General features: G+C 40.7%; 2 protein-coding genes across 2 annotated transcripts in view; one reads left to right on the plus strand and one right to left on the minus strand.

The window, feature by feature from the left end:
* LOC127043697 (poly(rC)-binding protein 3-like) overlaps positions 1 to 7,078 on the plus strand; it is a 751,631-nt gene extending 744,553 nt beyond the window's left edge. Inside the window, exon 15 of the mRNA XM_050937766.1 lies at positions 6,901 to 7,078. Coding sequence (XP_050793723.1) covers positions 6,901 to 6,961 — 61 coding nt within the window. The 3' untranslated portion in view covers positions 6,962 to 7,078. The remainder of the gene's footprint in view (positions 1 to 6,900) is intronic.
* On the minus strand, positions 378 to 27,168 carry ZNF830 (zinc finger protein 830). The gene is made up of 10 exons (XM_050937776.1): positions 27,024 to 27,168; positions 25,942 to 26,037; positions 21,919 to 22,042; positions 17,984 to 18,017; positions 15,094 to 15,290; positions 14,508 to 14,598; positions 13,948 to 14,011; positions 7,753 to 7,833; positions 6,380 to 6,456; positions 378 to 4,001 (listed from the first exon to the last, which is right to left on the minus strand). Exons 1-10 carry the CDS (start codon positions 27,144 to 27,146, stop codon positions 3,818 to 3,820), a joined length of 1,071 nt encoding a protein of 356 aa, XP_050793733.1. The 5' UTR covers positions 27,147 to 27,168; the 3' UTR covers positions 378 to 3,817.
* Positions 27,169 to 27,831: the final 663 nt, after the last annotated feature.

The raw sequence follows: 27,831 nt of genomic DNA on the forward strand, positions 1-27,831 counted from the left end.
TACTGTCAAATACAGCAGTAATTTCAGTCTGTCACTATGCATGATGGCATTGATTGGCTCATTATCTATTACTTAAAGAGGAGGAAATTCATACAACATTAAGAAATAAAGAGGGATTAGTTAGAACATTCCTTTGGCTGACCGGACAGGCTTGCCAAGCATTCATAATACCCAAAAGATGACAATTTGTTCAGTTAATATCCTTGGTCTAAGTGCACTAATCTGTTCTAGGTCTGATCGCTAACAAGGATGGGAAAGTGGGTTTATTCTAAAAGAACAATTTACAAGATTGCATTAAGATGCAGCAGTATTCTGATTCTAAAGGTAAATACTGACTCTCTAGCTTCCCCCAATTAAACAGTCATGAAGATGAGAGAGACTTTGCCAGCTGTACTGTTTTTAATGTTCAGTTCCCTTCCCAATTCCTCATACATACAGTAAAGAAATATTCTTCAAACATGCACAAAAACAAAACTGAAGACCACAAAATTATAAAGTTAGACATGCAAAATAATTTGTTATAAAAATGAAGTGTACATTCATGTTTCTTTATACACTCTGTTCTTAAAATCAGCCATGTCTGTTCCACTTTCTCTGATCAGAATGTTAAGACCAATGACAAATCTGGCCCTTAATCAAATCAGTCCTTGGAAACATACTAGATCCCACTGAGGGAACTAAACAGGCCATACAAAAGTTTCTGGTTCTCTAAACACAAGACAACCAGAAACTGGTGTGCTGGCTTCAGCCTCCTTCTGGTAAGTATTAACATATTAGAAATATGCAGTGTTGTACCTATGTCAGTTCCAGGATATTACAGAGAGGAGGTAATATCTTTTATTGGAACAACATCTGTTGGTAAGAGAGACAAGCTTTTGAGCTACACAGAGCTCTTCTTCAGGTCTGGAGAACTTAGGGAAAGTCTACACTACAAAACGACGGCAAGTAAACCTAAATTATGTTGAAGTACAGCCACTGCAGTAATTAAATCACTTTTGCATGTCCACACTACTCTTCTTGTGTTGGCGGTGCACATCCTCATTAGGAGCCCTTGCAGTAATTTAACTGTCACTGTGGGACGTTGTGGCACAGCTTCTGAAAGGCAGTAACAGTCAGTGTAAGCAATGCAATGACTACACTGACACTGCATAAACCTAACTACATTGACCTAAACTCTATGCCTCTCGTGGAGGTGCAGTTATTGATGCCATATCTACACTTACCAGGGATCAATGCTGCTGTGATTGATGCAGCAGGGGTTGATTTGGCAGGTCTAGTGCAGACCCACTAAATCGACCACAGAGCACTCCCTGTCAACTCTGGTTCTCCACAAGAAGATGATTAAGTTGACAGGAGAGTGTCTTTCGTTGATGCAGCACAGTGTACGCTGCAGTAAGTTGACCTAAGCTACGTCATCTTCAGCTACATTAATAACGTAGCTGGAGTAGCGTAACTTCGGTTGACTTACCGTAGTAGTGTAGAAAATGCCTAAATTGATGTAGTGGGAGAGTTACATCAGTGGGAGCTACATTTTAGTGTAGTAAACACTTAGAGTTAGGCCAGCGCAAGGCAGCTTATGTCAACCTAACTGGAGTGCAGACCAGGCCTTAATCAGAGTACCACAGTTAAATATAAGGTGGAGTAGATTGTTAAGCATAAATAGTTACACCTTTCAATGGTCCCTTGAAATCCTTGTTAACTATTTATGCTCAATCTGTTCCACCTTATATTTAACTGACACACTGATTAAGTTTTCCAGATCTGAAGAAGAGCTCCTTGTAAGCTCAAAAGCTTATGTCTCTCACCAAACAGAAGTTGGTTCAATTAAAGATATTATCTCACCCACCTTCTCTAATATCAGAATTAAGAGGCTGTGCAGCTCTCCTTGGTGGACTAGTGGGGAGGTTGGGGGAAAGAGTATGCAGTGGGAAAATTGTACATCACACACTTCCCAGAATTTATGGAAAATGAAGAAAAATTTTACAGAAAATAGCAAGACTGCCAGTCATTAAACCACCATTCTCATTACTTCCATCTTTCCGAGCAGGAACTTTCATTCCTAAACAAGAGGGGAGCTACTCTCACTATTTCACTCATTGCAGTATGATACGCATCCAGTAATACTGAAATTCAAAGTAGTAATATACTGCCATGTTTATTCTTTGCCAGTTAAAATCAGTAACTTGCCACGCTGTTCAAGATTTGTTGTTCTAGTTTTTGAATGTTTCTGTTTATAAGTTAGTGACACTTGGAAACCATTTTTGCCAAATTTCTGGATATTACCAATGACAGATATCATTAGTTGCAAAGTTATACTTGAAATTTTTTTAGAATTATTGGTTGTGCTTGTTTTTTGTAATTATTACAAAATTGAGCAAAAAATATCAAGCATGCAGGCCAGTATGTGTGGTCAGAACACAGTGATCTATTGTTCTGTTAAGCACTGTATCAATTTTACTTTTCACAACTTTGTTATAACACATGGCTGGAATATGTAAAGTAGGAGAAGTAAAGTAGAGTCAAGAGAATCTGGCAACAGTTCTCACACAGAATGTTCATTGTGACAGATGCTACAAAAGTGACATCTACTTTTAGTGAGCAATAACATCTTTTCCCTTAATAAAACACTATGATGATCAGTAGATACAACCTGTACCCAGACTGACGAATTAATTTTGTGGTAAGATTATTCTATTCCTTTTTTTTCTTCCTCTCCAAACCAACCTTGTAATACATTTCCAAACAAAACCTTTTCCAAAACCTGAGGTAAAAAAAATAAAGCTGTCTTTCCAAAACTCTACTTCTTGGGACTGAACTGAAAAATCCATACAGATTTTCAGAAGTTCCAGCTAGCTCAGTAAATCTGAGGGCTTTGGGGGCTTGCAAAGCTCAAAGAGCATATGATTTTTAAAAAATAGAATCTGGCTCTAATTTAGCCAGTACATATTGAATCTCAGTACATTTTTTGCTCCTCTTTTATGTTACCTCAATTTTGTCCTGTTCACTGGTTCTTAACTTTAAAATGTTATTTACCCATTTGCACACTTGAGAGAAAGAAAACAGAATTCCAAGGCTCCCTTGAAAGCTTCCAATATTTACAACTAAAATAAATTAGGTTTATTTTGAAGTTATTCTTCCAACGCCACCTAGGTTTCCAGTGCAGTGCTCAAAGTTGCATACCCATTTCAACCCTCTGCTCAAGAGTTTTCACACGTTCCAGTCTGTAACTGCATTAACGAAAACAGATTTGAGTCCAGCACAGTCTTCTGCAACATGCATGCCCACTGTAGCATGGCAGGAGAGCAGAGTATTACAACTTCTCCACAATCTGTTGCTCAATATTTCTGGATTCTTAGGTCATTTACATATGAAAGAGTAAAACATTGGACGACCAACACGCTACATTTTACTAGTAACTTCTGAAACGTAGTTGATAAAGCTGAGTTTCCTATCTGAAAGGACACTATACACTGGCTGGTATGAACTACAGCACAGGACAACTCAAAGCACTGACTTAGTATATGTTACACTTCCAGAAGTCTATGTTGACTATAAAATTACTTGCTCATTAAAATAATTTTAGTAGGAAATAATAATTTTAATAGGAAAGTTATATTTAAACTTGTAAAACATTTACAATGTACAACCTTTACACAAAATACTCCATTTTAGACCTACAGAGATACGGACATATTTTTTACAGTTAACCTCAATAGTATCTGCAAGATCCTTCTTAAAAATAAATATTTTAACAAAAATGTCTTCTGATAAAAAGTAATACCACAGATCAACAGAATACTGATATGCCACTGAAATGCTACAACAAAGCCCCTTTCACTCTCCAATCTTGGGACAGCAAATCCTGCAATTCTCCTTCATCTTCACTACCAATATCCTCATTCTCTTTCTCCTGGGTTGCTCTTAATCTCATGGCTTCCTTAAATTTATCTTTCATTACATCCTGGCGGTTACGCAGCAGCTCAACACGGCGGTAACATTCACTGTAGAAAGGTAAAAAGAGTTAGTTAACATTTATGGCCTTTGCCAATTAAAAAACTGATTTTCCCACAATACTGGGAATGCTGCTCCTTCTGTCAAAAAACCTGAAAGACATACAAACATTAAAATTCAAATAAGTCTTTCACAATAGACCCATATGATTATTTAACATTTTGCTGTAGTCCTGTGGAAGCAGAATGAAGAAGTGGAGTCCCTTGGTCATCGCTTCTCTTACAAAGATGTCAAAACCAACAGATCAAATCACAATCCTGTGACAATTTGATTAAAAAAATATCAAAAATATGAAACAACTTGATCAAATTCTGTAGAGAAGGAAAAAGCTCAAACCAATCTTTTCAAATTTTTGTCTAAGATGTTATTTCACCTGAGGTGGAAAGGGGAGCACATGGATTTTTATTGCTATCCGTTATGACACAGAAGTAGTACATTTAAATGGAAGCCTGACGAAGTGTTGTAGCCCTGGCACTTCACCATCTTAAAAAACTTGTGGTTGGCTGTCAGATTTTGCATTTGCTTTAAAGTGCAGTTTGACTCTGAAAAATAACTATGTAAAAATGATAACTCTTACTAGTGAACAGGATCTGTTCCTTGCAAATACCAAATTCTACTTACTTGATTTCAATAAGTTTTTTACTTCTTGTCACTCCTATTAGCCCTGTAGATTCAATACAGACAAAAGTGCTTAAAGCTGGATCCTAATCATGGAATCTACCATTGAACACCATAATGACATGTTTAGGGAGTTACTTTCAGAGTATACCTGCACTGTGTGATACTTCATTTGATCTAGAATACCATCAGTTTTAAAGGGCAGTTGACCTTACAGTCCACAAACTATTTCACCAGCTTTACCAGGTTAGTTTGGATTGATGCTGAGGAGTGAACCACAACGGCCATTTCTCAACCATCAGTTGTATTACAAGTTTTGAAAGCCCATTGGAACACACACTCAAAGACAGGCTTCTGGAACTGAACACAAAATGTCTAAGATGCTTCACAGGAGGCACTGAGGATGTACTCCATTTAAAGAGTTGCTCTAGAAAATACGACGGCTTCCAAAAAGCTTCACTGGCTATTAGAACATTGCCTGCATTCAAATATGCTATTCTAAATATAAGATGAAGCTAAAAAAGTCTGGCCACATGGACTTCTACTTCAGACAAAATAAATCATCAATAGCAATAACCTTCGCAGCTACCTACAAATTCCTCAGTTTGGTCCCACGTAATCATGAGATTTTAAACTGTGATGGTAAAAGGGACTGTTTAAACACCTTCAGGCTCTTAGTCAAAGCTCTCCCCAGAATTACAAGAGGACTGTTGAGGCAACTTGACTTTGAGATCATCATTAATACTATCTAAGTAGCTTCTAACTCTGCCACACTGGTTAACTATTGCTTCAGTGTGAACATCTCCTTTTCGCTTAAAGATGGTTGCTAGTTTTTACACACACACACACACACACACACACACACACACACACACACACACACCCCCCATCTTTTCCTTTGCTTTCAATCAATAGCTCTGTCGTGAATTGTACATGTAATGCAAAACGACTGTATTCACTGATCTTGCTGAAGCTTAGACTAATGTATGTCCAACTGTTTCAATGGAACATTGCAGCTAGTGAGGGTTCACATGACAAGGTACATCATTCAGAAAACATTTTCAAATAATTGTCATGAGAACCAAGGGCCCAGGTAGTCATCAAGAATTAAGACATGAATTATCACATGAAAATGATGTTCGTAATTTTTTGTTCTGTCTACTAAAAGCTGCTTAAGAGTATGGTTATCAAATATAGTCAGTTCACTGGAGTTCTACATGATGCAGAAGCCACAGATGGAGCGTAGGAAAACATGAACCTTGTTCCTATAGTTTATCGGGCGTGCCTCTGCCTTTACCTACTGTTTTCAGAGCTCCCAGTGCAGTCTCTCAGTAAACACTGTATAGTGCTGCTGCCCAAATGAATCATTGTATTAAAAAAGTTTCATTGTCAGGAAACAAACTGTTTAAATTTAAACACTTTGATCAGTGAATATTTAAAAGCATTGCCATGGCAGGTTACAAATGAACTGAAGGGGGAGGGATAGCTCAGGGGTTTGAGCATTGGCCTACTAAACCCAGGGTTGTGAGTTCAATCCCTGAGGGGGCCATTAAGGGAACTGGGGTAAAAATCTGGGGATTGGTCCTGCTTGGAGCAGGGGGTTGGACTAGATGACCTCCTGAGGTCCCTTCCAACCCTAATAATCTATGATTCTATGAAACTTCATGCATTCAGAGTCTTATCACATATATACCCATTTTCGGGGGAGGGGGAGCAGAAAGCAAAGTTTGATAAAGACTGATCTACTTACATCTGCTCATCAATTTCTCCAATCTGACGATCCAAACGTCCCTCCTCATCCTCTTCTGCCACTATTGCTTCTGAAATCTAAACCAGGAAAGCTGTGCATAAGTTTAGGCCCATTTGATCTTTTTTTCAGTAAAAGAGCATACTGGAAATTAAAAGCAAGAGATTAAAGTATGCTGTAACAGTCACAATCCTATGTAGACCTTCCCTCCTCTAAGAGATATGTTAACAGGACATACAGGAAAAGTCTGTGTGGCTTGGGCTAAAGTTCAGTGAAAAGGACAGAATGAAATGCTACACCTAATCCCTAAACAGTCTAGCTCCTTCTCCTTTTGAATTTTTTAGTTCAATATTAAAAAAATTGTTTTGAAACAGAATATAAAGCCAAATACATCCATGAAAAGGCTTACGATGCAACAAAACATACAATATTTGGTGTTTACCAATTATGTACAGTAAGCCTGTTAGAAGTATTAACTATACCCACTTGATTCCAATGTATTTCTAACCTGTTATTTTTTTCAGCATATACTTTCTCAAATCTGAATGTCTGGGAGAGGCTATGCAACCAATGGTCCACGCATAACTGAGAAGATTCCTTCCTATGCTGAAGAATTGCTTAAATGGTTAATGTTAACAAAATGTATCCACTATTAGTTTTTGTATGAAAGTTTACTGTATAGTACTGCTTTAACAAGTAATGATAAATTGTTCTGTACCAGTTTCTTACCAGTTATCTGATCAATTATTTTCAATTCAAGAATTTAAAAACATTAAAAGGCAGCAAGTATCTACCACAATGTCCTGTACAGTGTACATCAGGGCGGTATAAAATCTGACTCTGATACAAGGTTGCATGCAACCTTAAGCAGTAAGAAATTAGGATATAGAAAGACTGGGGCCAATCAGGATGTGTTTGTGTAAATTCTTCTAAAATATTCCCAATTTTAGGGGTGTTTTTTGTCAAGTTTAAATTCACCACAAACACACACTCTTGTAGCTTTTACAGAGGTTAAGATGTTTAGAGAGGTGTAATTCAGATTTTAAAATTAAATGTTTCTATAGGCAACTTTTCTGAAGCAGCAGCTAGGAATATGGCCCATTGCCTGCAGATGGGAAACTGTCAAGGTGTGCCTGCTATCTCACTTAAATCCAGCCTAGCGTATTTAATTAGATATGTTTGTCATCAAACGGTCTTTCCACTTAACTTTTCCTTGAGTGTAAAATGTGGGGACCTTTCACTCAGCTGTAAAGTGTGTTTAACTGCACAGTGCATTGTGACAAGCAGTCAACAAATACAGTATGTCACTCACTCTGCCAAGCTGCATGAATTATGTATCGTATTTAGAAGCAATAAAGATAAATTCCATCATTTACCGTGTTGACTTGTCGCATCGCTTTCTGAAATTCGTCCCACTCTTTGTCCAGCTGATCCTTCGGAGCATCAACCTTCCGCACCTAGTGAATGTGAAAAACCAAACTTCTTTAGCAACTGCGTAATGAGTCTCACTGGCATTCTAAAACCAATAGGAGAAACAAAAAACTTATATTCTGCTATTTACTAAGAAAGTTTTGACAGCAAGTAAATGCTTTGGCTCAAATCATGCCTATTCAGTCACCTTTCATGATTTTGGAGAAAAAATCTGATTCTAGACCTAAATGGAAAACTGCCTGTACAAAATGTATGATTATAATATTAAGGGAAAGCAGCTAACCACAAATGGATGGCACAAGATATTTGGGATGCTGAAAGCAACCTGGCCTATCTAGTAATATGATAGCCTCTATTTTTGACTGTTTTCAATGTCCCGTTACCACTGCATGGAATTATAGTTTGTGAATCCCCATCTGTCCAATAGCATACAGCAGTACATCCCAGTCTTAGTGTTTGAGATATCTGCCTTTAAAAATCACAATTTTGATTACCATCCTGACTGTTGCCCCTATACTTCAATTTAGGGGCTAGCATAAGAACTGTTAGAGCAGTCTGCCACTAATATCGCTAATCCAATCTTTCCAATGATACCAAACATTAATTACTGACTCTAGAAATGGTGGGAATATTGTCTGCAAAAATAATGCTGGAAATGAAGTGGGATGAAGAAACAGGATCTCCCTGCATTTGGGAGAAAAGGTGTGTAGTGTCTGCTGGGAGATTAGCTCTTCCTACACAAGGGAGTGCACAGGCTTGGGGTCCGCATGGAGGGCGGGAGGAATGTAGGTGATCACAGTCACGCCTTGTGCTTGTAGCACAGCATCCTGGCAAATGAACCAAATAATCAAAGACGGTAACAGAAACGCCCAAAACTCACAATTAGTTCTCTCACCAGAGGTTGTGACATGAATCATGTGCTTGATGACTAATAATGTCTGGGTCACCATTCTTTACTCTATGCTACTTTGGGATGAGTAATGGAGTTAAGAGGAACTAAACAGTTTGAATAAAATAACTTGGGGAGCTTCCTTTCTACTTCAGCTTTCTTTTCCTTTTATCCATTCCTGTCTTTTGCCAATACGGCAATCCTTATAATGTAAAATGATCAGTCATTTACATGCTTTGTTCTTGATTGATTAGACAATATGCAACAGTATAAAATAAGTCATATTAACTGAAGAGTTTGAAAGCAAACTACATGCTGGGAGATATAACACTTCCATCATTCCATATTTCTGTTTTGTGGTTATTCCTATCATGGATAGATGTATTGTATTGTTATGTATTGTGGTTTTACCTTCTGTATTTCTTATAATAAACTTAAAACACTAACACGACAGAATTACTTTTCCTTGAAGTGTGTATCTGATCAAACATTTAAATGCATTAGTAACCCCTGATATTAATACTAGATTTCAAAGAGCTGTGTTTATTAAACACACAAAACCAGAGAAAATTGCAAAAACAGGCAGCATCTCTGAACATTTTGTCTGCGATTCCTGCCTAGAACCACTGTAACAGAGTCTGAGATTACAGCGCCACCAATGTGATGGTGGTACTCCTCTCCATGAGCTAAACTGGAAGGCGTTGATTAGCAAGAGCTTTGTGCCACTGGCAGTGAACAAATATAGCAACAGTTCCTTTCAATGCCTACATGCTTGTGAATTGCGTTAAGAACCTGGGTCAAAGAGAGACCACTAACTGGCACTGCATATTCATTGGCAGACTGTCCCTGGCTCACAGCATCCATCACCTGCAGGACTCTCTCCCCTCTTTCACTTGCACATCACTCGAATCACAGCTCTAGACACCACTATCAATAGCCCAAACCCGTAGCACCTCAACTACACCAGCAACACAAAGGATTCATTTTAAAATAAATGGTTATTTTAAGTTTCCCCCAAGTACGGATCAAACTTCTAAGCACTCTACAGATTATACTATGTACATTATTCTAGTGCAGACAACATGAAGCTCTTAATCATCTTCCAGCTCCTGCAGGGCTCATGGAGAGTGGCAGGAAAATATCATTGATGCTAGTGCTACTGCAGGTAACAGAATACATGTAAGTTTGAGATATCAGTGTTTGGACCTAGCATCAAGGCTAACACCTCAGGTGCCAAGCATGGTTACAGCAGTTCTAGCAGCAAGTTCTCTAATTACTTTTCTGCAGTAGAGCAATTCATCACTTACAAAAAATACATTACCCTTCTCAACTATATTCTTCAAAATTAAGTATCCCCATTTCTCGGTGCGTGAAGAAAGCTATTATGCACGCCACATGCGAGCATACCTAGAGGCATGGCCAATGCTGAAAGCATCCCACCAGAGAAAATAAAATAGGTATAGGCTGGTAAACATCAGAGTGGGATTGTGGAGGGATACAAAAAATTAAACAAGAGGCTGCTTTCTAGCAGCATTCATTATTGCTGTGTCATTAATAGTTCTTCTGCACATACAAGCATGTAATAAGGAGACATTAGAAACATCTACGGCATCATCTCACAGTAAGACGGCGGCTGCAAGTATTTGCTTTATAAACCATGTGGTAAAATCATCAACATGCCAAGAGTGTTCATAATTCTCAGGCATGCTCAATACAGAGACATGTTAAATGAAAAAAATAATTTTCCAGAAAATTTCCAGCCCATCCCATGGTTTGCCAATTTGACAAAGCAATATGAGAGTGTGCAGATGTGCACAGCTATCAAATTTACAGTCAATTTTATGCACAAATGTAAAAATAGATTGTTTTTGGAAGACATGCAAAAGAAAGTTACGCTATTTTCATGAGTGAATACAAAATAAGGGCATCACTTGGTATATAAGATGTTGTAAATTTGGACCAGAACAAAAATTCCATTTTTTATGGCGATTTTGGCCCCAAACCTCTCATGACCCCTCTCCCTCAGCCAAAAAAAATGTTTTCTACTAGGGCAGCAAAAAGAAAGGGTGAGAACTAGCTTGCTGTTTGAGTGGGCTAGTATTGTACATCACACAGCAATCTACTTAGATCTTCACTCCTAACATCCAGCAGACATGTTAACCTCAATAAAACTCCCTTTAAACCATGAGAAAGCTGTATTGCAAATAACTGCCAAGAATAAACTCAGTCTGAAAGGATGCTCAGACCCTACTGTTAGCAATCTTCCCTTCCATGTCCTTAAATTAATATACATTGAATCATAGAATTGTAGGACTGGAAGGAACCTCGAGAGGTCCTCTAGCCCAGTTCAGGACTAAGTATTATCTAGACCATCCCTGACAGGTGTTTGTCTAACCTGCTCTGAAAAATCTCCCATGATGGAGACTCCACAACCTCCTTAGGCAATTTATTCCAGTGCTTAATTACCCTGACAGTTGAAGTTTTTCCCTAATGTCCAAACTAAACCTCCCTTGCTGCAATTTAAGCCCACTGCATTTCTTGTCCTATCCTCATAGGTTAAGAAGAACAATTCTTCTCCCACTTCCTTGTAATAATCTTTTATGTACTTGAACACTTATCATGTCCCCTCCAGTCTTCTCTTTTCCAGACTAAACAAACCCAATTTTTTTTTCCAATCTTCCCTCATAGGTCATGTTTTCTGGACCTTTAATCATTGTTGTTGCTCTTGTCTGAACTTTCCCCAATTTGGCCACGTCTTTCCTGAAATGTGGTGCCCCGATTTGGACACAATACTCCAGCTGAGGCCTAGTCAAAAGATGGAGTAGAGCCGAAGAATTACTCCTCATGTCTTGCTTATAACACTCCTGCTAATACATCCCAGAATGTTGGCTTTTTTTTTTTTGCGCAACAGTGTTACACTGTTCCCTCCTATTTAGCTTGTAATCCATGATGAACCCCAGATCCCTTTCTGTAATACTCCTTCCTAGCCAGCCATTTCCCATTTTGCATGTGTGCAACGGAGTATTTTGCATTTGTCCTTACTGAATTTCATCTTATCTACTTCAGACGATTACTCCAGTTTGTCCAGATCTCCTTGAATCCTCCAAAGCAGTGGTTCTCATCCAGGGGTCTGGGGCCACAAGCAGGTTTCAGGGGGTCTGCCACACAGGGCTGGCGATAGACTCTCTGGAGCCCAGGGCAGAAAGCTGAAGCCCCACCGCGTGGGACTGCAGCTCACGGCCTCCAGCCCACCATCCAGGGCTGTAGCCAAAGCCTGAACAACTTAGTTTCAAGTGCCCTCTGTGGCATGGGACCCTGAGAAACTTCCCTCCTTGCTACTCCCCTAATGCCGACCCTGGATTTTATATGCAGAAAACCAATTGTTATGGCACCAGTAGGCTGTGGAGGTTTTTATATCATGTTGGGGGGGGGGGGGGGGAAGAGGGCTCAGAAAGAAAAAGGTTGAGAACCCCTGCTCCAAAGCACTTGCAACCTCTCCCAGCTTGGTATCGTCCACAAACTTTATAACTGTACTCTCTCTGCCATTATCTAACTCATTGATGAAGATACTGAACAGAACGGGACCCAGAACTGATCCCTGTGGAGCCCTCCCTCGATACGCCCTTCCAACTTGACTGTGAATCACTAATAACTACTCTCTGGGAACAGTTTTCCAACCAGTTATGCACCTACCTTTAGTAGCTCCATTTAGGTTGTAGTTATCTAGTTTGGTTATGAGAAGGTCATGCGAGACAGTATAAAAAGCCTTACTAGAGTCAAGATATACTACATCTATCGCTTCTCCCCTATCTAAAAGGCTTGTTACTCTCTCAAAGAAAGCTATTAGGTTGATTTGGCACCATTTGCTCTTGACAAATCAATGCTGACTGTTACTCATCACCTTATTATCTTCTAGGTGTTTGCAAATTGATTGTTTAATTATTTGCTCCATTATCTTTCCCAGTACTGAAGTTAAGCTGACTAGTCTGAAATTCCCCAGGTTGTCCTTATTTCCCTTTTTATAGATTGGCACTATATTTGCCCTTTTCCAGTCCTCTGGAATCTCTCTGATCTTCCATGGCTACTTGAAGATAATCACTAATGGCTCAGATATCTCCTCAGTCAGCTCCTTGAATATTCTACGAGATATTTCATCAAACCCTGGTGACTTGAAGACATCTAACTTGTCTAAGTAATTTTTAACTTGTTCTTTCCCTATTCTAGCCTCTGATCCCACCTCATTTTCACTGGCATTCACTACGTTAGATGTCTAATCACTATTAACCTCCTTGGTGAAAACTGAAAAAAAAAATTCGTTTAGCACTTCTGCCATTTCCACATTTTCTGTTATTGTTCCCCCCCCCCCCATTGAGTAATGGGTCTACCCTGTCCTTTGTCTTCCTCCTGCTTCTAATACTTTCACATACATCAACACGAAACCATTTAATTAGTTATTCTCACTTATTTTGGACTGAAGGGTTCACCCACTACCCTGAGTATTACTAAGGGCTTGGCTACACTTGCAAGTGATAGCACATTAAAGGAGCCCCGGGCGCACTAGCTCACCACCCATCCACACTGGCAAGGCACATAGAGCGCTCTGACTCCATGGCTAGAGCGCTTCTGGTACTCCATCTCGGCGAGTAGAATAACGTTTGATGCGCCTCCGATGGAGCACCTCAGCATCAGTGTGAACGAGGTGTTGCATTACTGCACTCAGATCAGCTTCTGGAAATGTCCCATAATTCCCTTAAGTCAAGTGGCCACTCTTGTCATTGTTTTGGATATGCCCTTTGAAAGCACCGTTTGATAGCTGGCTGCTTATCTGCTCCAAGACAAAGCGACCATTACTGTGGAATGCTGGGTGAGAGAGAGAGGCGGGAGGGGGGTGTCTTTTGCTGTCAGAACTTACAAGACAGCATGCCAACATGCTCTCAGCTCTGCAAAAACCCACTTTATCTCCCCTCACATACACACAACACACTCCCCGTCAGATTCCACTCCCCCCGCATTTGAAAAGCACGTTGCAGCCACTTGCATGCTGAGATCGCTACCACAATGCACTGCTCTCTGTGGCCGTTGCAAGAGCTGCTAATGTAGCCACACCAGTGCACCGGTAGCTGTCAGTGTGGACAGACTACAGCGCTTTCCCTACTGCGCTCTATGAAGGCTGGTTTAACTCAAAGCGCTCTACATATGCAAGTGTAGCCATGCCTTAAGTCTGAAGAAAAAAAACAAAAGGATCTCTTACCCTTGCGTCCACCTCAGGATCATCAAAGAATCCCTCTGGTAAAGCTTCTGCAGTGTTTTCTTTCCTGAAATGTTAAAATAACGGACAGTTCTCTTGATCTAGGGCTTATTACTGTGATCTTTAATTCCACAGATAAAATGTCAAGAGCAAAGACCAGTATATTTTTGATGAAGAACTAGAAATGTAAAAAAAAATGCATTTCTTTTCCACATGCAGCAGATGTTAATCTCAACAAAATTTGTTTCTATAGCTAAATCTTATCAAACACATAAGAAGCTGAGTAGATAATAGGTTTGGGTCAATATTCCAGAACTCAGAGCTGGAAGTTAGGCTCCTAGGTGTTTTCAAAAGTAGTGAGCACCCAAATTCTTTCCCATCACTTTAGGTTCCTATTTTTGAAAATCTTTTGGAATGCTTAAAACAAGACAGCTTGCTGTAAATGAGACGAATCTTCTACCTGTTCAAAGTGATAGACCTAAATATGGTTCAAAGTTATGTATATTATCTGGAAGAGTGAACTTATTTGCATTTCCTCTTAACATTTGATCTGATTAATTTACCTTTCCACTACCTTTTCTTGAACTTCTGCTTTCTGAATAGACCCTGAATGAGAGACTATGGGCGCAGCTGTCGTTTTGTTGTCAAAGAAATCTACGAGAAAAGACACAACCTTATGTACAAAAGGGACCTATGCTTCAAGTTTCTACACAAAGTTTTGACTAAAGAGGAATTTAAATTAGTATCATGTGTGTTAATCAAGAAACAAAACTAGCCAGTCAATACTTCACTGGGTGGCTCAAATTAGTATGTTGTACACATTATTACATATTTTAATTCTACAAACATCACTGCAATGAAAGACAATTGCAACATAATATTACTGGGATGCTAGGAAAATATTGTATAATGACATACATTGGCAAGAATCTTTTTCACATGGATAACTTTAGCACAGTCACCTGACAAATCATACTTCCATAAATATACCGGATAAGAAAATTAACAAGGAGAAAACCCCAAATACAACATACCCATCAGTGCTATTTCAAATGTCTAATAATTATAAAATGCCTACCAGCATAATTTACAATAAAATAGTCAACAATTTCTTCTTACTGAATTTTATATTTTACAGTCCAAAGTTACCTGCTGGTAGAGCATTAGCTACTGTTTCTTGAGCTGTGGGTGGAATTTCATTTTTTTGCACACTGGGTGATTTGCTAGTATTGTCTTCTTCCTCTTCCTCCTCATAATCTCCTGTCAGTAAACTGGGACCTGGACCCTTTGAAGGCAGTGCTTTTGTATCTGCACGCTCTGCTTTATCAAAAAAATCTGTGGGTAGCCTAGGAAAGGATGCAAGATATAAATATTTGTACTTGAACAAAACCAGTTACAGAACAATGTTTGAAATACAGTTACTTTGTGAACCTTAAGCATCTCCTACAGATAATGCAATACACTGAACAGTGTACCTGCTGGTGTAACATAAAATCACCACCACCTAGAAACCAACATGTAATTGTTTTCTTTTTAAGCTCACCAGATATGGTCAGGTCAGTGCTACAAACACATTTATTGTATTAATTCTGTATTAGAATCTGCAGAACAGAACAAAAGGGTTTTTTAAAAAAAAAAAAGATGTCCCACACCAAAGTGTAACTGCCCTATCATGTCCCCTGAAGCTACATGGTTTCAGATACCAGTTTCATATTCACAAAGCAATGTGCATATATTTTACATACAGGGAAGAAAAGAAACTCATGATAAAGCAGTTCTATTAAAGTTACCTAAACCTTGGTAGCATAAAATAATAAACTGTTCTTTATTTTTCATATGTATTACATCTCACCCATTTCCAATATCAAGAGTGAGACCTACACTTTCAAAGCTGGGTGTCTAAACTGGGCATCTAAATAAAAGTCTTGATTTTCAGAGGTACTGAGCACCCACACACTGAAGTCAGTAAGAGCTCAGCAGCTCTGAAAATTCAGGTCACACATTTAGGCACCTAAATATGGATTTGAAGCATAACTTTAGCATCCAAGGTAGAAAACGTTGGCCTTTGTGTTTTTAAAATGTTAATGTAACATACAAAGGAAACTGGGCCTTTTAAAAATAGCCACTGCAGCGACTGATATCACTACAAACATGGGTGGCAGGTGAACCCCGGGCTTGGGGAGGCTAGCCTCTGGCCCTGCCTTCCCCTTCTGCCTAAAGCCCTGCCCACCAGAGCCCCTCCCTCCCAAAAACCCTGGGCCCCCCAAGTGCCCACAGTCCAAGAGTGCCAGGCAAGTGGTGTCCCACTCTCCAGCCCCAGAGCGCTGTCTGGGCAGGTGGTGCAGCCCCTCACCCTGCACCAAAGAACAGGGAGCTGCCATTAGCCCCAGCCAGGGACCAAAGGGAAAGAGCCCACTGCAGCACAGCACCAGGAAGGAGCACAGGCAAGGCCACACAGGGCTGTCTGGAGAGACTCAACCTCCCACGGCCTTTGATACCCGCCACCCATGACTACAGATTTTAAAGAAATACAAATTCCACAACTGTGTAATTTCTGTGAGTACTCAGCATAAGATTGAGCAAACACTACCCAGCAAAGGAAAAGTCCTGTCTCGCTCTGACAGATTGCCTATGGCACACCTACATTGCATTTTAAAACCCACGGCAGCAAGTCTGAGGGCCTGGGTCTATAGACTCAGACTCAAGAGGATCATGATAAGGCACTAAAAAGAAAAGAAAAAAATAAAAAAAAACACAACTAAAAGCAGGGTAGACACTGTGGCCTGGGCTGGAGCTCAGGATCTAAAGCCCAGGAAGGGAGGTGAGCTCCAGCCTGAGCCTGGACATCTACGTAGATGTTTTTAACATAGCACGAGCCTGACTCTCTAGACCTGGACTCAGACTTGCTACTACAGGTTTTAAAACGCAGTGTAGACAACCCCAAGAGGCTGTCTCAGTCGAGATGAGCTCAAGTCTCTTCTTTTTCAGAAAAGTGACATTGACAACCAAGTTCGAGCTCTATAAGGTTTGAAGGGTAAACTCCATTATCTCACAGGCAGTACTCGTGGCCTGATGAGGTTCAGTGTATACTTATCTGATCCAAAACTTTTTATAGAGGGAAAAATGTTAGAAAGAAACAGACAGTGTGGAAGCACAACACAACGTCCAATTTCAGTCACCATCATCTTTTTTCATTCTCTCATGCTGCCTATCTTTTTACGCCTCTTTCTTTCCCATGTGTTTTTTTTAAGCTTGCTAACTTATCCTGCACTTTGCTCATTTTGTAGCTTCCACTAAAGCTGGGTAAGTATCAGGGGGCAGCCATGTTAGTCTGTATCCACAAAAACAACAAGGAGTCCGGTGGCACCATAAAAACTAACAGATTTACTTGGGCTGGGTAATTACCTGTCCATTTGCAGCTATGTAGGGCCAGATAGCATACTGTATGCTCGAGTGGTTAAGCACAATCAGAGCAAACAAGAGAAACGTGCATTGTCAAGCTCCTACCTTAGACTGCCTTCCTGTAAGTCACCACAGGAGAAGGGCACAAAGCAGGCAGCTTTGAAGTATATTTTCAGCAGGGTGTCATCTGGTGTCACATAGCTTTCCTCACCCTCAAATATTTCTCTCCTCACCCTCTACCCCCAGGTTAGAAAACAGCAATAGAATGACTAAAATGATTCTAAAATTTAACTAGAATTTTCTCAAAAAACAAAAAGATTAAGATTTGTGCTTTGAGCTCTTAGGGCAAGACTGTACATTCATCACTAAGTACAGCCCTGTAATGACAGTAAGGGAATACTTGTTTTCTAACTGGTTCTGAGTCACTCCTATGATTTTTATCTTGCTCACGCAGCTGAAAAAGTTGCTGCTAAACTATGGGTCTGCGCTCATATCAAGACTATATGAGGGAGGGGCTCATGGTGTCTACATCCTTACCCACTGCAGGTGCAGAGATAGGGTAAAGGGAAAAACACAAAAACGAGGACTGTAGTTGGCAAAAGGCTGCACAAATAGGTAAATTAAAGCATCTACTTACCCAGACGCAGAAGTCTGTGGCTGGTCATTTAAACCTGCAAAATAGTCAAGAGTCACTTATGACTGCTTTGCTGTTAAACAAAAAGATGAGAAAAAAAAACAAGAGTTATATTTATAATGATGAGTAAGGCTACATTTTTGCCATGGATATTTTTAGTAAATGTCATAGACAGGTCATGGGCTTCTGTAAATTTTTCACTATTGCCCGTGACCTGTCCTTGACATTTACTAAAAATACATCTGACAAAATGAGTAACCTGGGCAGCTGTGGGGCAGGGGAGGGACTGAGGACTCCAGTGTCTCTCCCCGCTGGCAGCTCTAAGCTGCAGGGGGTCCTCCCGCCTCCAGTGACAGCCAGGACCTCTGGGGAGCCTCCCAGTGATCTACCGTGGCTGAGAGTTGCTGGGGTCCTCCTTGCAGCAGCCAGAAGCTCCGGGGCTCTCTCTTGCCACCCTTGGTGGCTAGGAACAATGGGGCTCCCTTGTGCCACCCGCAGCGACCTCTTGTCGCTGGACCCCCCCTGCTGTATAAGCTAATAATCAAAAATCAATATTATGTAATCAACTTTTCCACATTAAAAAACAAACTGAAATATACTCCTTATACAAATGATTATTGCCCTACTAAATCCATGGTACATTGTGGTCAATTTCACAGTCACAGGATTTTAAAAATATAGTCACCTTCAGGGGTTTAGATGTTTACATCTGAAATTTCAGAGTGCTGTGACTATAGGGGTTGTGACCCAAAAGGGGGACTCATGAGATTGCCACCCTCACTTCTGTGTTGCCTTCAGAGCTGGGCTGGGTTTGAAGGCAGCAGCCATGGGGCTTCCTGCAGCTGGGGGAGTCTCCCGGAGGTGGATCCGATCTTTCCCATGCTGCTGGGAGCCCCCAGCTAAGGGCTCCTAGCTGCTAGTCCCAGCCCAGTTGGGGAGGGACAGGACTTCCTCTTTGCCTGCACGGCCGCTCTCAAGAGCATCCAGCAACTATGCCTTTCTTCATTCTGTCTCTGCGCTGAAAACACCTGCCTGTGCTTAGACACGGCTCTCTCTGCATTCATGGAGTTTGTTGGACTTGTCAGACACTGCCGAGCTAGCCTTGCAAGGTGGGGGATTCTGCCTTCCACTGAGTTCCAAAACTGTAGCACAGGCAAGTACAGTCCAGTTCTTTCGCAATCTTTTTGTAAGCAGGAATCTCCAGCCTACAATTCTTGTCAAAGCCAGGAGTTGTATTAAGCAAAGTTAAATCCAGCATCAACAGGTGCATTTGTGCAGGGTCAAAAATATGCCCAGTTTTTAGGAACCCCGCTGCAGGCTGTTGAAACTTTTGCGCCATTTTTGCTACATTGCTTGACAGTTCCCCATAACAGTAGTATTTTCTGAGCTTCTTTGCCATGCAAGAAAACACCTGCTGAGCATTGGCATTTAACTCAGCATTATCAGAGTGATTTTCGTTTGACTGTGCTTCAGCCCAGAATAGTACATCCATTACTTTGTTTTAAGCTTGGTGGATTGTGACCTATCGAGATTCAAACCAAGTGATTAAGCCCACCAGTCCTGTAGCATTCTTGGCAAGGAACTGAACTTCCTCATTCAGCTGTGCATTGTTTAGAAGAATTGAACGGTCTGTTAAAACCTGTGGTTTTTGTGTTAATGGTAGCTCTTCTGAGATGAGCCCTGAGAAGTACTTCAGGTGAGCTGCATGATATTGTAAAGCCCAAAACCAGGAATTCCAACAAGTAATTGCTGGCTCTAGGGGAAGTGCAATTATTTGTTCCCTGATTTAAGTCATTTCAGTCATGTTTGCAATGTGCTGCCTGTATCGAAGTTTGCGGCTAGGTCAGCATTTAATGATCTTTTTAATGTAGCTCACCAGTTTATCAACTTCACCAAAATCACCACCACAGCTCACTGACATGAGAAATTATGTCCATTACATGTAATATAGACAGCTTTTGGCATTAGAACCTTGGAGAACAGATCTGAAAGATTTCGTCATGTAAGTTGCATTGCCGCTTATGAAAGCGGATACTTTGACAAAGTCTGCTTCGTGTTTTGAAATGGTTTTATTACATCATAATGCAGTTAACAGCATCCAAGTAAATGTAGTCGGCGAGCACTGTTAGCTTTCCTGTCTGTATATTTTCAGTCTTCTCAGAAATAAAATCAAACAGACCGTGCAGTACACAGTTGTCCTGCTCATCAGTGGACTCATGAGAAATAATTTCAAAAGACTCACATGAATTAATTTGAGACTTCCTTTTCTCAAAATGTGCAGCAAAAACCTTTGGAAGGTAGTCCTGTTGTAGATTCGCACTTGGTAAGCAACCAGAATTTTGTACGTCCTGTTGAATGAATTCATGCAACTTTGGGTGATCAAGTTTTTCCAGTGGTATATTAGCACCTGCAAATGCATCCACAAGTTCCATTCTAAATAAATGATGGGTCTCAGAGCTCTCTGTCGAAACATTACAGCTTGTACAAAATAGTTTGTCACCATTGGCATGTGGAATTTGACTTCCAAACCATTTCACATGATCCGCTGCAGTAATGATTGTAGAGATTTTTTGATTTGCTTTGGAAACTCATTTTAAAGTAATTTCACTTGTCTTCTGGTAGGATACCAATTGAGATCACCACATTAGAAAACCACCCCAATGCCCATATCTACCAATCAGTGAGTTGAGCCCTGACTTTTACTTGCTGTCCTAAAATGTCAATCAAAATATCCTGTCAAGTTTGACTTTTTTTTTTTTTAATTGAAACAAGCTAATAATTGCATCTGAAAGGAGCACAATGACCCCTTTCCCACACAGCTACGGAGCATTGGGGGCAGTAAACAAGCAGGGGAAGAGGGCGGAACTTCCTGCAGCCAGGGGAAGTGCCTGAGAGCAGCCGTGCAAAGGAAGAGGAAGTCCCTTCAGGATTACGGAGGAGATCAGGCTCACCTCTGGGAACCTCTCTGGCAGCTGCCTTCAGAACCCAGCCCAGCTCTGAAGGCAGTGCAGAAGTGACACAAAGGAGAAAAGCCCATCCCTGAAGGCACCAGCCACAGAGCTTCTTGCAGCCAGTTAGGTTCCCGGGTCTGATCTCTTCCAGAGTGCGTTCATGCAGGGGAAGAGGAATCTCTCCCCAGCCTCACTGTGACTAGCACTGTAGCCCGGTGCATGGTAGGAGCCCCTGGCTTGGATGCCCCCAGCTCTGCCCCTCCCCCACTATAGATAGATTTCATGAGGTAAATCTAATTTCACAGTCCTGATGCATTTTTCATGGCCATGAATTTGGTAGGGCCCTAACCATGACATCATGTTGACAAGTTGAGTCAATATGATACTACTACAAATGTTACAGAAATGGTTATGTGCAAAGTCTCAACTCCTACACTCATGCAAAGCCATTTGCAGGATCTAGCTCTTATTCATCCCTCAGTCACAGTAAGGCCACTAGCTAGTATAACAAAGTGAAGTTAAGAAAATTGCTTCTGTCAGAACACTGGAAAATATATTACAATTAGTATTTTTGGAAGTGTAGAAGTATAGCTTCACCAATATCAAATTTCAAATCACGTTTGTTTCCATAAAAACAAAAACACATTTACCTTAATTTCATATATCTATAAATAAAACTAACATCAACAGAGAAGTCAGAGTACCTGCCTTATCCCTCTTCCATAAAAGAGAAAGTGTTGCAGTAGCCATGTTGGTCCCAGGTTATATGAGAGACAATGAACATGATGTTTTATCTTTTATTCCCTAGACATGAAGAAGCTCTGTGTAGCTTGAAAGCCTGTACCTTCCACCAACAGAGGATGGTCCATAGAGAGATATTCTCTAACCCACCTTGTCTCTCTCATGAATGCTTTTCTCCTTTAAGACATAGAAAGTCAGATTACAGTTCAACAGTACCACAAATACTGAATTAATTTATTGCTTTACCTTTTGTTCTCTTTACTTCTTGGTTTTCTGTGTCAGAAACTTTTCTTTTGGTAGGATGAGATGATGATATGCTAATTGTAGGCCCAGGCACTGTCTCTTTAGCACCTTTTAACTCTGCAATTTTCTGTTAAAAAAAAGTTTGAATCAGCAAATAAAATTCAAGAGACTTTTTCAAAACCTCAAAAATGACTCTGGCTTAAGGCTTGTCTACGCTTAAAGCTATGCAGTGGTGCAACTGCAGCGCTTCAGTGAAGAAGCTACCTAAACCGCTACCTACCTTCTCCTGTCATTGTACATAATTCACCTCCCCGAGGTGGTAGCTAGGCTGAGGTTGATCTAGCACTGTATACACCAGGGGTTATGTCAGTTTAACTACGTCATTCAGGGGCATCAATTTTTCACCCCCTGAGCGATGTAGTTAATACTGATCTAATTTCCTATTTTCTACTTTGTTATACTTGTAGACCAGGCCTTGGAGTTTAAAGTTCAGAATATTTAGAAACCTTTATTTCAGTAAGTTACAGAACACATTTTTACAACATGCATACCTCTGAAACACTGAAATTGACATAATCAAGCTTACAACAACTGAGGTAATTAAGCCAGTGGCTCTACCTTTCCAGACTACTGTACGTACCCCTTCCACTAGTGTGAATGCATACCCCAAATTTCACTTCACTTAAAAACTACTTGCTTACAAAATCAGACAAAAATACATGTGTCACAACACACTAATACTGACAAATCATTTAATTTCTCATTTTTACCTTATAATTATAAAATAAATTAGTTGGAATATAAATATAGCACTTACATTTCGTGTCTAATATAGACAGCAGTAGAACAAGTCATTGTCTATGTGAAATTTTAGTTTGTACTGACTTCACTAGTGCTTTTTATGTAGCCTGTTGTAAAACTAAGCAAATATCTAGATGAGCTGATGTACCCCTGGAAAACCTGTGTGCGCCCCAGGGGTACACGAATCCCTGGTTGAGATCTACTGATCTAAGGTGAAGTAAGGAATGAAAGGGCAGGTCAACATTAGTAGCACTACACTGGTGCAGCTACACCAATGCAGCTGTGCCACTGTAGCACATCTGATGAAGACACTCTATGCCAATGGGAGAGCGCTCTCTCATCAGCATAATTACCCCACCTCCATGAGAGGCAGAAGCTATTTTGGTGGGAGAGCATCTCCTGCTGACACAGCACTGGTGTGAACAGTGCTTAGGTCGCTGTAACTGCGTTGCTCGGGGAAGTCTTTTTCACACCCCTAAATTATGTAAATTAGATCGACCTAAGCAGTAGTGTAGACCTGCCCAAAGCTACAGGTACTTCAATGGTTATAGGTACTGTAAATGCTATATAATAAACGCTAGGATTGGTGATATAATCATTTTTTTAAAAAATGAACAGATATGATGGTTCAAGAGATTGACAGTAGGGTCTTTCACCTTTAGATCACTGATTTAAACATGATCCAGGTCAGTACTGCCTAAAATTGCTATCATCTGATGGCCCTTTAGTGGCCTGAGTGAAATGAGTCGACAGGTTCACTTCAGCTTCTAAAAGAGAAGTGTCCACATCACAAGTCACCATTACCTGAACCCTATGGATAGGGTTGGAAAAATATGAGTTTCAGATATCTGTCAGGGTCTGTACCAAAACAAGGCATTACATTCTAAAACCTCAAGACAGCAATCACATCAGACTCAAAGCAATATTTTTTTTTTTAAATCTACACAACAGGATTGGGATTAAATTTAAAAAATAAAATAAATTATGTTATTTTATCAAATTATATATTCCTGCACCTCTCTAATTTGTTCACATGCCATTATCTGTTAGTACATACGCTCTTAAAAATTGGAAATAAAATAGTTTTTTCTGCCTTGCTACAAGGTGTGCTTGAGATCTAGATCTTTTTTGAAAAAGAAGATTAGGTGGTAGAGAGATTTGCCATTTGCAATGCATATATAGCAATTTTCTTTTTACAAATGAGAATTATGCTATAATATAGTCACATGCTAGCTTCTAAGTAAAGAGTCCTTAACTTAACAGAGGTTCAAGAGACCTGAAGTTAGATCACTGCATTCTCCTTTGCATAATTATTACAAAAAATATCTGTAAAAATTCTATCCTGAGGTTCAAAAAAAAAAAAAAAAAAGAAAAAGAAAAAAAAAGAGGCCCAGCAAAAAAACAAAATAAATAAGAAGTGAAAGATCATCTCTTGACTGCAAGAAGAACTCAGATACATTGTTACTAGAATCTGGCTGTTCATGGGAAAGTCTGAATTTCAGAAGAATGAAATTCATCCCCCAATTTCTGGCTCTCGCATATACCTAGTACGCAACAGGTGCACTTATTTTAGGATAGTCAACATACTCATGACTAGTGCCAGCGGTTTGTCATGTTAAGCTATGTGAAAAATCATGGTCTCATCTTGGGGAGGAAAAGGTAAAAATAATCTATTAATGGTAAAAAAAAACAAAAACACACACACACACACACACACACACCCACCAGAAGTATTAACTGCAAAACAAGGGAATTTCAAGAGTTTAAAATAATTTACTAACATTTAATTAATAGTTTAAAACCATCAGCACCTACAGTTCAGTGTCACAGCAGAGGTAGTGCTAGGAGAAGATAAGAGAGAGCTGCAGGTTTCTCTCAAGTGCTGCTTTTCTGCTCAGAAAAAGGCAGCAGAAGTGCACAGACACCATCAGCTATGTAAGTTTTCACTGAAAAAACCTCACAAGATAAACAATAGATCACAGAATCCATGTTTCTCTGACAACCCAGTACTTTTAGCTTTAGGTTTTTACCTTCCCATGCAACCCAGTTTCTCATGTGCCAGCTCAGTGAAATTTGTTCAATCATGACTACTCAATATACACATGCATAAGTCCCCAAAAGTCACACAGTTACAGACAGTCTGTTTAAAGAGATGAAACAGAATCCATAACTTCCATACAGGCTTATTTATGATATCTGAACTACTTAGTCTAATCTCTGAATTTTCTATAAACAGTAGTAGCTGTTTTGATTGGTACAAGACAGGCTTGAAATTTTTTTTTTAAATGCATTTATATCCACGATCTAGCCTAAAGCCATCAATTATTAGCACTCCACCAATATAAGAGCCAGCTCCTTGCTTCACTAAGGCCTTGCCTTCATTTAAACAAAAAAAAAGTTTTTTTTTTTTTAAAACCACATACTAGCTAACACAAAGTAATAAATGCATACTAAAATCCTGGTATTGACAAGGCAGCTTGTAGTTTTCACATGTGTTAGCGGGTCAAGATATCCATGAGGCACACCTGCTACAATAAGCGAAAAAAATAAGCTGTCTTGCCCACACTAGGATTTTACCACAGTCACTGTGTATTAGCTAACACATGGTTTAAAAAAAAGCCCATCATTTTTTCTAATGTGAATGCACCTTGACAATACTCCTTAGAAAATCAAGTACCTATCACCTGGGAGTTCAGCTAACTTGACACATACAGTTGTTAAACAGGATGTTTACATTTTAAAATTACAGAAAATGTTTTCAAGGGTATGTCTACAATGAAAAAAATAAAACCTGCATCTGGCCCAGTGTCAGCTGACTCAGGTGTGTGGGGCCATAAAATTGCAGTATAGGCTTGGGCTCCAGCTCTTGCATCTATACTGGCTGAAGGACTATAAAATTGCAATCTCAAGTTAGCTGACATGGGCCACTTATTGAAGTGTAACCATTACCTTAAATTACAAGTACTGACAATTTGCAAATAGATTCCATATATGGCCCTGTAAATGTCATAACAGTTATTAAACACCTGCATCCATGACTTGCCTTGACGGCTCATTCCCCCAAAAGATAGTAGCACTCTATCACTTCATCAACATACAATTTTTTTTAAATGGCACAGGTTCCCATCATCACACCTGCTATCTAATCTAGAATCTGTACAAGTTACTCAAACACAAAGATTAAAAATTGCTCTCACAAATCTTGTTATATCTTAAAAGTCTTACCTCTTTGTGTTGTTTCCCTAGTATGTGTGTTTGCCACAAAAGTTCACCCTTAATCTGAGTGTTGCACAACGTACAGCTTAAGTGCCCTAAACGATTATATGTACATTTTGAAGTTGAGGAAATATTTCAAGATCACACATAACCTTCAAAATTATAATTCTGAAATTCCAATTAGTAGACACTTTTCACACACCATTTTCAAAGGCACACTGAGGAAGTGAAACCCACAACGTAAGTTTTAAAAAACATTCCATTACTATTACACTTCAGGGTTTTATCATGAAAGAAGTGTTTCAATTTATAAGCATAACACTATATTGTGCTATGCAGGAGTGCCCAAATTGTGTTACCACTAATGTACCATCCATTCATTTCAAAACAATATTGTAAAATGGTATGTGAACCAATAAAGTTTAGAAGCCACTGTGTCATCGCAGGACTACTAGAACATGAAATGGTACAAGAGTAGATGTGTAATTTCAAAGTATTTGTGATGCATTCAAGTAGACAAGATTTATAATTTACTATTTACAGCTTTCATTCTATATCATAATCCAATAGTACAGACCACTGCACTTCTGCAGAGCTGCCCTGATTTTAATGAGATTTCAGACGGGGCAAGTGCTTGTACATGTTGATGTAGGATCAGGTCTTATGACTACAGAAATGTGAAACTGACTGGCAGCTTTACTGTCCCAGCTAGTGAAAGGCAAAGCATAAATAGACAGACGTGAAGGAGGTTTTCCTCCTCGGGTGTAACAATCCCTTCAGATCTTCACCACCCTGCTCAGGAACTCAGCCCCTCGCACTGCGATTGTTCGCCGGTCACAGGGTTCCCCTGGGCCGCACGACGGGAGCATCGCAAACTCGGGGCTTTTAGTGGGAACTCAGAAGAGTCCCGGCTTGTCCCCGACCCAGGAGGGCGGGGGGGGGGGGCAGCGCGGACCAACCCGGCACCGGCTGAGAGCTGGACACCGACCGGCAGCGCGGGCCCGGGCTCACGGAGGGGGAGACACACAGTCCTCGCGCCAGGCACCAGCCCCGGCGCTATTGACGCGAGGCCGCTGAAGCTCCGGGAAAGGATATTTAGCGAACGGCGCCTCGATTCGCTTCTTCCCGGCGCTTTGTCGCTGCTTCTCCCGCATGAGCCGCCGCAGCTCGTCCTGCTGCACCACCTTCCGCTCCGAACTCGGCCCCGCCGCCATCTTGTCCCGGAACTACCTCAGCCGCCACTTCCGTTTTAGGAGCCGCTAAGCCCCGCCCCTTCCTCCGGCCAGGTCTCGCGTTAGGCGAAGGGGGCGAGGCCAGAACCCAGAACCTGCGGAGGGAATCGACCCCCATTCCAGCGAGGGGGCGGGGCTGTGTATAGGCCCCGCCCCTTCGTTCAGCTTTGGGCTTGCCTGTACTGGCAGTTTGCGGCGCTGCAACTTGATTGGTCAGGGGTGTGACCCCCTCCCCCGTCTGCAAGTTTCGGGCTGCAAAGTGCCAGAGTAGACCGTGCACTAGCGCTGGGAGCGACTCACCTTGTGGGGGTGGGTTTTTTACAGCACTCGGAGAGCTCTCACCCAGCGCTGGTGCCACGACTACACAGCCATGTTAAAGTGCTGCCACAGCAACACTTTAATTTTGCTAGTGATGACATACCCTTAGCTACTTTGTCACTAGATTTAGTGACTGTGGTTTCCCCAGTGAGAAAGTGTCAAAGTGACCAAATCTAGCGACTTTCACTGCCTATTACAGTGACAGTGACGGAAGTCACCAATGTGGGTTCACAAGTAGGGTTGAGGGTGTGGGATAGGGCTCCAGGTTGGGGCAGGGGGTTGGGGGAGGTGTGGGGGGGTGAGGGCTCTGCGTCTGGAGGTGCAGGAGCTGACCAGAGCCACCAGAGTT

Source organism: Gopherus flavomarginatus, chromosome 2, assembly GCF_025201925.1.
Source record: "Gopherus flavomarginatus isolate rGopFla2 chromosome 2, rGopFla2.mat.asm, whole genome shotgun sequence".
NCBI lineage: Eukaryota > Metazoa > Chordata > Testudines > Testudinidae > Gopherus > Gopherus flavomarginatus.

Excerpts from the sequence above, each read along its gene's own strand:
- ZNF830 (XM_050937776.1), bottom strand. The coding sequence starts at position 27,146 with ATGGCGGCGGGGCCGAGTTCGGAGCGGAAGGTGGTGCAGCAGGACGAG. Across the intron at positions 7,834-13,947 it reads ATCCTGAGGTGGACGCAAGG|GTGCGGAAGGTTGATGCTCC; the intron begins GTAAGAGATCCT and ends CACATTCACTAG. Across the intron at positions 4,002-6,379 it reads GGAGAAATTGATGAGCAGAT|TGAATGTTACCGCCGTGTTG; the intron begins GTAAGTAGATCA and ends ACCTTTCTACAG.